We start from the raw sequence: 10,185 nt of genomic DNA on the forward strand, positions 1-10,185 counted from the left end.
TCTGATCGGACGGTTCTAGGAAGGCTTCCAGAAGGAGGTGGCATTTCTGCAAGGGGGGAATGTCTCAGAGGAGGAGATGAGGCAGCAGGTGGGTCACACTGGTCCCGAGTCTGCCTGGTCTCCCCGAGCCTGTGTGCTCTGGACACTCATTAGGCTTGGCTGGATTGATAGGGAGGCAGGGAGTGGTCCCCTCTGGCAAGACCCTCAGGCAGGCACTGCCTCCATGGGAGTGGTTGTTAGAGGCTAGGGCCTGGGAGGTGTGGCTTTTCCAGTTCGGTTTTTGTTTTGTTTTGTTTTGTTTTTTTGGTCATGAATTTATTTTTCTGGTAAAGGATGTAAACTATGGCGTATAGACTTAGCTCAAATTCTGACTGACTGGTAGTTGACACCCTAGTTCTGACCAGTTCGTTTTCAACGCCTTAAAGCCCAGATCCATCTTCTGAAAATCACGTGCCCTTTCTTGCATGGAGCCATCAAGCCATACAGGGAGCGCACAGTGTGCCAGGTGGGTGTAAGCTGACACGGACACCGGCTCCGGTGTGCTCGGAGCGCACAGCCCCTTGGGGGACGCAGCCTCACACAAGCACGATGAAGGAAAAGTAGGGGAGCCGCGGCAGCAGCCTGTATCTCAGGGGGGCCCATGGGGAGGGCGGGGCGGTGCTCCCTGAGGAAATGCCATTTGAGCTGAAGATAAGTAGGATCTGCTGAGGAAGGAATGAAGGGTGGGCAGAGCGTTCAGCTCCCTGGGGCAGCAGGAAAGAGCCCGATGTGTTTGGGAAAAGGAAAGCCCTGTGGCAGGACGAGGACACCAAGAGTCCGACAGGGCGGAGCAGGCCTTCTGAGCCAGGGAAGGGTTTTGGTCTTTGTCGTAAGAGCCTGGGAGCTACTGAAGGGCTGCAGTCTCCTCTGACGTGATCAGATTTACATTTTTAAAAGGTCACTCTGGTGGAAATTCATGGAGAACAGCTTGAGGTGACAGGAGAGTGGAGGTGACAGGAGAGTGGACGTCACAGGGAGCTGTGAGCCCTGCAGTCCTGTCCGCCCCGCTGCACTCCCCGCGGGCCAAGGCTGGGGTGGACACGTGGGGTAGCCCTCCCCCTGCCAGGGCCACCGGAACGGCCTTTTCCCCTTTCTAGCCTCAGCCCTGGGATCCGGCGAGTCGTGTACACAGTTGATCATGGAGAGGGTCGGCTCGGGCCACCAGCCCCTTAGGTGAGGACAGAGTCTGGGTCTCAGGGGACGCTTCCCGATCATGGAGGCAGCGAGAGCGCCAGCCAGGAGACGCGCTTGTTGAAAGTCACGGGTCCAGCTCGACTGGCCCTTCCTGCGGGCCCTGCGGGCATCTTCAGGAGAGGTCCGCCCCCACTGACCAGAGCCGGGGAGCTGCAGCTTCCACGGATGGGGAGGTGGGCCCTCGACGTGGCCTTCGTGTGGAGGGCGGTGTTGACTCTGGGGCTGGTCCTTCTCTACTACTGCTTCTCCATCGGCATCACCTTCTACAACAAGTGGCTGACCAAGGTAACGCGGGGGCCCCGCCAGCCCGGCCGGGTGGGAGATGGCTGCGGCCAGGACTACAGCGCCCCCCAGTATTTAACAGCGGGAGGCACGGGCTTCAACAAGTCACACTGGAAGCCACTCACACCAGCGACGAGACAGGGCCACGCCAGGGATTCCCCTTAAATATTGGGATGGAGGGGAAATCAGGAGAGGGGGAGACACTGAGGATGAGCTGGGGAGACGTGGGGTTCCTAAGGCCCCTCGTACACTGCGGCGCCCTCGTGAGCTGCTGAAGCAGCGCCCCTCCGCCAGGTAGAGGCGAGGAGGGAGGCAGGAGGCAGGAGCCGGGGGGGGGGCCGGCGGCAGGCAGTAACAGCGCCGCCGTCTGTGCTCTGTGCTTGGGCTCCGTGCAGAGCTTCCACTTCCCCCTCTTCATGACCATGCTGCACCTGGCCGTGATCTTCCTGTTCTCTGCCCTGTCCAGGGCCCTGGTTCAGTGCTCCAGCCACAGGGCCCGCGTGGTGCTGAGCTGGACCGACTACCTCAGAAGAGTGGCTCCCACAGGTACGTGCCCGCGGGGTGGTCCCAGGAGGGCCCTGGAGGCAGGAGGAGGGAGCTCGGGAAGCCAGAGGCCCGGACCAGAAGGAAGGAAGCCTCTGTGGCTTGAAGCTTAGGCCCTCCCCTCTTCGCTCCTCTCGGCCGCCTCCCGCGCCCGCCCCGGCTGCTGCCTCCTGCTGCCTCTTACTCCAGCCGCCGCGCCGCAGGGCGGGGATGGGGGGCCGGGGCGGGGATGGGGGGCCGTGCAGCAGTGGCCGGTTGTTCCCGCAACCTTGAACACACACACCGAGCAGGTACCAAGGCCTGGAGACAGTAGTGAGCAGGGCACAGGCGCCTGCCCTCGGGCGGCAGAGGGGGTGCCTGGGGGCCACGGGGCACAGGGGAGGGAACCGGCTGGCGGCCGGGCGAGAGGGTTTCGGGAACAGGGGCTGAGCGGGCTGAGACCTGGGGCGGGAGTTGAGGGGAGGCACTCGTGTGCCTGGGTCAGGTTGCTGCGTGGGTCCGAGAGGGAACTGAAAGTGTCTCGAGAGGCTGAGCGCTCAGCGTTGGTAAGAGGAAGGGGGAGAAAGGCGGCCCGAGAAGGTGGCGGTGCCAGATCCTGGAGGGCCAGGTCCTCCGGAGCGTGTGTTTCACTCTGAGGGAGGCGGGAGCCACTGCAGGGCTTCCAGTCGGGGAGCCTCAGGGTCCGATTGACACCGCTCCCTCCTCAGGGGGATGTGCCAAGTATTCAACAAGTGGGGGCCGCAGTGGCCGCAACCAGCAGGTGGAGGATTGCCGCCCCCTCCCCTTCTGGGGGTGGGGGGGCCAGGAGTTAACCCTTCAGTTGCTGGGTAGAAAGGAAGGCGGGGAGGACCCCAGAGAAAGGCAGGCCTACAGGCCAAGGCAGGGGGCACTCAGGCGCCTCACAGCGAGGTGTGCTCACCGCTGGCGCACCCGTACCGGCCTGCCCTGGCTGCGTGTCCGGTGGGGCCCGTGTCTCTGCAGCACTGGCAACGGCGCTTGACGTGGGCTTGTCCAACTGGAGCTTCCTGTACATCACCGTCTCACTGTGAGTACCGGCCACGCCCGCCACCTCCCTGGGGGCTCATTCCAGCAGCGTGTCTGTGTGCCCGGCCGACGGGCCAGCCGTCACACTGCCCTCTGGGACCCAACCCCCTCGCTCTCTCCGCGCCTCCCTGGCACCCAGCAGCTCGCCTGGAAGTCGCCAGCCTCTGCAGTAAGCCAGGCACGGAGGGGGTGTTGTGCCTCCCTGCCAGGCGGCCTGGGGAAGCCGGGGGCTCAGACGGAATGGTGACAGGGCAGCGGAGAAAGGGGCACAGAGGGGCAGGCGGAACAGTTATTTCTTGTCTCAGATTTTGCACTTCAGCGAGCACAGTCTCTGCTTTCTCTCTTTCTCCCCTTCTCTCATTCTTCCCGCCTCATCCTGGTCTGCACTGAGGGGTCGGTAAATAACAGGACTCAGGAAGCTCAGTTTCTCCCTGGTGATAATCAGAGGCCTCTTAGGCATAGATTTCTTCCGATTAAAGGTCAGGTATCAGCCCAGATGACTCAGGCCGCCTTCCTTTGGTCTTTGTATCCAGATTGCCCTGCTGCCCTCAGGGAAGTCCGGGGTCTCCCCCTGACCCTTTCCAGCCCACTGATTGCGCTGTGGGTCCGCGCCCCCAGCTCCAGCGGTATGTCATGGGTAATCTTCCCTCGCAGGTACACGATGACCAAATCCTCGGCTGTCCTCTTCATCCTGATCTTCTCTCTGATCTTCAAGCTGGAGGAGCTGGTGAGGCCCCAGCTTTTCTTGTGTTCCTCCTGCCCCCACAGATACTAAGAATAGCAAGGAGAACCTGAGCAGTGGCTTGTCACTGCGTGTGACCAAGGAGATGAGCCCAGCCCAGGTGGCGGTAACTCACTGAGGAAAGACCTAGACACAGGGCACTACTGAGAGTATTTAGAAACTGGTATGGCAGGAGCAGTGACCAAAGGAGACAGGGTTCAAGGGGCAGCGGGTCCTGCAGGCTCCCCGCTGTACAGCAAGAGCCCTTTGCTTCCTGGGTCCTGGGGGGCCATTGGGGCCACATGGGGACCTAGGACAGCTGTAGGGAAGCACTGCCGTATTTCAGGATCTCGGTACATGCTAGCTGGATGTCAGCCCTGACACATCTACGGGCAGGGGCTGGCCAGGACCCCAGGGTGGGGCAGGTAGAAGGGTGTCTTGCCCCAGGGGCAGCCAAGGTGGCTGCTGGCCCCCAAACTCCGGGTGCGATGAACTTGAGACCCCCAAGGTGGTTTGCAACTGCTCCCCATCCTTTCAGCGTGCGGCGCTGGTCTTAGTGGTGGTTCTCATCGCCGGGGGCCTCTTCATGTTCACCTACAAGTCCACACAGTTCAACGCTGAGGGCTTTGCCTTGGTGCTGGGTGCCTCGTTCATCGGGGGTATTCGCTGGACCCTCACCCAGATGCTCCTGCAAAAGGCGGAACTTGGTGAGTGAGGGGCCCAGGCACCAGGCAGGGTGGAGGCGGGCCGGGCCTGGTGGCTCACCCGTGTCCCTTTCTGCAGGGCTCCAGAACCCCATCGACACCATGTTCCACCTGCAGCCACTCATGTTTCTGGGGCTCTTCCCTCTCTTTGCCGTATTTGAAGGTACGTGGGGTCGTCCACCTCGGGGGCACCTCAGTGCAGCAAAGCTCCCATCCCCGCTCCAAGCCTATCACTGTGGTAGCTGCAGAGGTTACGGAGATCAGAGATGGTGGTCTCTTCCCTGGCAGTGCCTGGTTTGGGGGCTGGACAGACAGTTAAACCAAATGGCTGGAATCCAGCACAATAAATGCTACGTAGAAAGCGCATGTAAAATACACCAGGCAGTAATGACGGTGAATGCAGACAGCCCTAAAGGTATGCCAGGGCTGTTCTGATCAATTTAAACATATTAACTCCTTTAATACTCCCCCAAAGCCTGTGTGCCAGTGCTGTTACTGCCCCATCGTGCAGATGAAAGAAACTGAGGCAGAGAGAAGTAGAGATAGCCTTGCCCAAGGTCCCATGGCTCATAAACACACCTGAATTTGGATCCAGCAGCTGGCTCCGGCGTCCTTCCTCCTAACCATGATGGGTTCTTTCTTTTAGAAGGAGCACAGGGTCATGAATTGCTCCAGGATGGTGGGGTGGAAAGGCAGGTCAAGGCTTCCCAGACAGTGCCATTTGGAGAATGAATGGGATTTTGACAGCCTGATGGGGGCGGGCATCCCAGGAAGGGGGAACAGTAGGTTCAGACGTGGGGAGACGTGTGGGGGATTGGCCTCGGCCGAGGGCACATTTCTGGGGCAAGGGAGAGGGGGAGGGGAGAGAGCGGCACACAGGAGCCCAGGCAGGTGAGCAGTCCCCTTCGGCTGTCGTCTCCCAGAGCAGAGGCAGGATGATGTGTCTAGGCTGGGGGACTGGGGGAAGGGCAGGCAGGTGGTGCCACCGCCTTCCTTTCCCCCGTGTTTTGGAATTAGTCTTCGTCCCCTATCTGTTTATCCTTCCTCTCAGAGTCCCTTCTGTCCTCGGGGTCATTACAGAGAATTCCGTCCCACATCCATTTAAGTTCCAAGCAGTGAAGTGTCTCAGACCTCTCGGAGAAAATTATTCTGCAGCTCCGTTGTCCAGGAAACTTCTTTTCTGCAGCCTCATTTTTTCTTCCCTTTTAAAATCTCTCTCCATTCCTTCCTTATGCCCCCTGCACCAAACGCTGCACTCTCCCTCCCTTCCTGGGTGTTTACACCATTCCCCACCATTCTCTGCAAACCCTCATCCCAGAGCCCCTGGTGGTCATCACTTAGCAGAGCTGCATGGATTTAGCTCCTTTAATCTTTTCTGGTAAATTAATCCCCCAAGCGCCTTCATTACTCATGTTGCTCTTCCCCGAATTGCCTTCAGTTTGCCAATGCCTTCGCAGTACTGCTGAGCCTAGCACCAGACAAGATGTCCTACCTCGGGAGGCTGTTTGCCCGGGGGGACTGTCCCTCTGCATTTCTTTGGCGCTTTCCTCCAAAAATCTCACAGTACTCGGCCAGTCTCCTGCTCCCACAGGTGTCCATTTGCCGAGTCTGGGGTTCAGCTTCACGCCTGCTTCCAAACCAGGGGCCCTTCCTGCAGGGAAAGGAACCATTCTCTCAGATGGCCAGTGTTGGAGGGCCAAGGGTCCTCTGAAAGTCTAAGCGCAGCTTGGTGCGTGGAGGCCTGTGTGGGTGTCTCTGGAACAAGGGACTGCGGTTTTGTCATGTCTTTGTACGCGTGTGTGTTTACTTTTTGAGAACTGTTCATCAAATTATATTGTCCGGTCTAGTCCCAACCCTTTCATTTAATCAGTGGGGAAACTGTGGTCCAGAAAGGGGGCATGTCTCGGCTAAACCCCACAGCTATGTAACTAAATGGAGAAGGTTTGTACAGATAGAGTTTCATCCCTGTTTAGAGGTGACCCACCTGAAATTAAGGTACTCCTCCAGTGGCCCAGGACATTGACAGTCCTCATGTGATGGGCTGTCCCGTCTCTCTTTGGCCCACTGGGTATCACAGCTGCCAAGGCCACATGAAGTCACCTTCCCCCACCCCTGCTCCCCCAAAGACGGGTAGGTACACGACGTATGAAGGAGCAAGGCGCTTCTGCCCGATTTCCTCTGCAGTGCCAGCCCCCTCTACTCTAGCCCAGAGGTTCAGAAGCCTCCCCATCACTCCCTAGAAGGATCTCTGGCTTGTATTGCCCCGGGGCTTCCCTGGTTTCCCCAAGTCTCAGGCCACCTCCGTGGGATTCTCTGACACCTTCCGTCCTTGTGCTCAGGGCCTCCGACAGGCAGCAGGTGTAGTGAGTGTGCAGGCAGCAGTGGCCAAGCTCGCCCGGCCACTGGGGAGGGTGAGGCCGCCCCGGCAGGCACACCCAGGACGTGGCCTCCCGCGCTCTCCCCCCATCGCTCCCAGGTCTCCATCTGTCCACGTCTGAGAAGATCTTCCGTTTCCAGGACGCGGCGCTGCTCCTGCGCGTGCTTGGCAGCCTCTGCCTTGGCGGGATTCTCGCCTTTGGTTTGGGCTTCTCTGAGTTCCTCCTGGTCTCCAGAACCTCCAGCCTCACTCTCTCCATTGCTGGCATTTTTAAGGTACAGTCTCGGAGGTGACTCCAGCCCTGTCTTAGAGGGGAGACCCCTGAGGGTGTCCCAGCTCCTACATCCCAGAGCCCTGCAGAGAAGAGACGGAAGTGCCTAGTTAGGGTGCTGCGCACTCTGCTGTCACCCGCACTCCTTCCGTCACCGTGGCCCTCCGAGGCGGGGGTGCACGTCCCTGCTTCACAGATGGGGAAACAGATGTGAAGAGCTGCTCGTACCCAAGGATATGCAGCTAGGAGGTAGCCGAGCTGGGATTCAAAGCCAGGTCTGACTCCGCTAGGCCTGGGATGCCTTTACGTTTTACCAAGAATGCCAACTCTGGTCATTTGGCAGTGGCCTGGAGCCAGGATTGAGAAGGCCCCAGTCAGACTCATTAGTGTAGAGTTCTGTGATTGATTGGCAATGTCTGCCATGGGCACAGTAAGGGATGGTTTTATCACGCGTGCCTTGCGTTCGCCAATCCTGCCTTTACTGCTGTCCAGCAGCACCCTTACCCTCTCCCCTCATCACGTCTCCCCTTCCTTCCCCCACCCTCTCTCACTCCTGCTCAGGGCCATGGACCAGGCAGACACTGATACTGGAGCAGTGTTACCTAAAACCAGAAGTATAGGGTTCCCCGAGGGTCTTGCCAACCAAATGATGAGGCATAAGCTGTGCTTCTCAGAACGAATCATCTGACAGGTCCCATTTGCAGTCAGTGTGTACGAAAAACCCCGTGACCAATGTGTGTCCTGTAGAGCCCAGTGTGACTTCATTCCCCTGTGGCAGCAGAGGCTCTCCATCCGCAGGTGCCTTCTGGAAGGGCAGCTTCCTTCATTCCTGTGGGCATGGCTGTGGGCTTGATACCCTGTGCTCCCAGCCTGGATTTGTTTGCTAATCCAGACAACCCTGTGAAAAGCACCTCCTCCTGCATCTCAGTAACACAAAGGGGGAAAAAGTGTCACAGGCTGGTTCGCTGAGCCTGGGGAGGCTTCCGCCTTTGCCTTGCAGGCCAGCCTGCCCAGGCCCCGGGAGTTTTGGCAGGTCTGGCTCTACCCTGTGGGTGTGCCCGGTGCCCCTGCCCTCCACCTCCTCCTCCCGAGCACGTCCCCTTCCTGCTTCTCTGCCCGCAGGAGGTCTGCACTTTGCTGTTGGCAGCTCATCTGCTGGGCGATCAGATCAGTCTCTTGAACTGGCTGGGCTTTGCCCTCTGCCTCTCGGGGATCTCCCTGCACATCGCCCTCAAAGCCCTGCACTCCAGAGGTAAGCAGAGCCCGTCTCCTGATGACATTTTCCCCGTGACTCTTAGTCCCACAGGTTCCCCTCCGCCAGCCCTGCCAGGAAGAGGCAGGTGGCTCTTGACTCCCCAAAGCAGTTGCGGTCTGGTCTGCACAGTTCAGCTGCCTCTGCACCGGCTGTTCCTCTCATTGAGGAACTTTGCCTGGTGATTCGCCACCGCCACTCCTCCGAGAAGTCACGGGGATCATCTCCAGGGGGTGGGTGGGGGCCTGGGGGCCTGAGCACATGCTCACATCAGGCCACACCAAGAAAGCCGGTCCTGGGTCTGTAACTGGGCTGCCTCTGTCCGCAGGTGACAGCGGCCCTAAGCCCCTGAAGGGGCTGGGCTCCAACCCCGACCTGGAGCTACTGCTCCGGACCAGCCAGCCGGAGGAAAAGGACAACGAGGAGGAGGAGGGGTACTTTGTGGCCCAGGGGCAGCAGTGACCAGCCAGGGCACCAGCTTGGAAGCAGGCTGCTCCCCAACCTTCACACCTGTCGGCAGCTTGGGGACCCGGGTGGCTCCTCCCAGCCGCTGGGGAGCAGCAGGCCGGGGTCTCCCAGGCTGGTCCTCGAGAGCATGTGACCATGTGGTGGGCCAGGGCAGGGAGCTGGTCAAACAGGGGTGAGCGCCAGGCCAGCCTCAGACCTGGCCGGAGCGGGGCCCAAGCCGTGCTGGCGTCACAGCCACTTGCCAGGCTCTGAGAGCCAAGGTGGTGATTTCAGAGGTATAACCGGGTTTGGACTGCCGGGCAGTTAGGAATGGGAGATGGAGAAGATGGGGCCTCGTCGCCTGGAGAGCATATTTTCTCAGAGAGCAGATCTATTTATAGTTTGGAAATAAAGGGTTTACGGTCCGCTGGCCACCTTGTGTTGCCTGGAGGTATGGGGGCAGGCAGGGCGGCGTGGGCCTGGCCTCTCCCCTCTTTTCCCTGCCTGGGGCCTTCTGGGGGGACCGGTCATACTCCAGGCCTCCCATGTCTCTCATGCTCCTGTTTGAGCCCCAGTGCCCTCTCTTAGGGCCCCACCACACCTGCAGGCAGGAAAAAATAGGTACTGAGTTTCATATTCTGGGGACTTTAACGCTTTTACAGCCTGATTTGAATATTGACTCTGTCACTTACTAGCTGTGTGAGCTTAAGCAAATTACCTAACCTCTCTGTACCACGGTTTTTTCATCTGTGAAATGGGGATAATTATCTCAGAGTTGTTCTGAGGATCAAGTCAATATTGGTAACAGATTAAATGTCATTTAAGTATGTATTTTGAAAATTCTTTAACAGCCACAGGACCGAGACCCTAAATGAGCGGCCATGCTAGGATTCCCGGCCAGGACTGTGTGCCTGCATGCTTGTCCGTGGACCATACACAGAAGGGTTATGGGCCTCTGGGACCTGGGCCTTCTGCTCACCTACCTTGGGAAAGCCGCACCACCCCTCTAGACTGCAGTCCTCTTTATAAAATGGAGAGGGAGGAGGTGAGATCCCAGCTCTGATGTGCGATGGTTCTGAGGCCTGGTCTGCTCCTGTGAGCTGTTGCCCTGCCTTGTGAGAGCTGCTGGCCAGTGGTCCTTCCGGGCACAAGTGCTTTTAGGCACTCACAGCAGGTGGCGCCATTGCACCATGCTTCGGCTCCTGAAACTGCCTGACCTGCCACCACTGTCCAAACTCAGGCAGGGGTCGTGGGAGGAGGACCCACCCTGGTGTCTTCGGGTAGAGAGACTAGGAAGGGACTTGTTGTGAA

At 59.0% G+C, this 10,185-nt stretch overlaps 1 protein-coding gene across 2 annotated transcripts; it reads left to right on the top strand.

Moving 5' to 3' along the window:
* Nucleotides 1-1,213: 1,213 nt before the first annotated feature.
* On the top strand, nt 1,214-9,701 carry SLC35C2 (solute carrier family 35 member C2). Of its 2 annotated transcripts, XM_059896700.1 has the most exons (9): nt 1,214-1,518; nt 1,911-2,061; nt 3,040-3,103; nt 3,757-3,829; nt 4,362-4,530; nt 4,607-4,690; nt 7,004-7,179; nt 8,298-8,427; nt 8,756-9,701. In XM_059896700.1, exons 1-9 carry the CDS (start codon nt 1,399-1,401, stop codon nt 8,887-8,889), a joined length of 1,101 nt encoding a protein of 366 aa, XP_059752683.1. In that variant the 5' UTR covers nt 1,214-1,398; the 3' UTR covers nt 8,890-9,701. The 2 variants fall into 2 exon arrangements, with proteins under 2 accessions (XP_059752683.1, XP_059752682.1); XM_059896699.1 differs by lacking the exon at nt 3,040-3,103 and having other exon boundaries at nt 1,304-1,518; nt 1,982-2,061.
* The last annotated feature ends 484 nt before the right edge of the window (nt 9,702-10,185 follow it).

The sequence above is a fragment of the Balaenoptera ricei genome, chromosome 15 (assembly GCF_028023285.1).
Source record: "Balaenoptera ricei isolate mBalRic1 chromosome 15, mBalRic1.hap2, whole genome shotgun sequence".
NCBI lineage: Eukaryota > Metazoa > Chordata > Mammalia > Artiodactyla > Balaenopteridae > Balaenoptera > Balaenoptera ricei.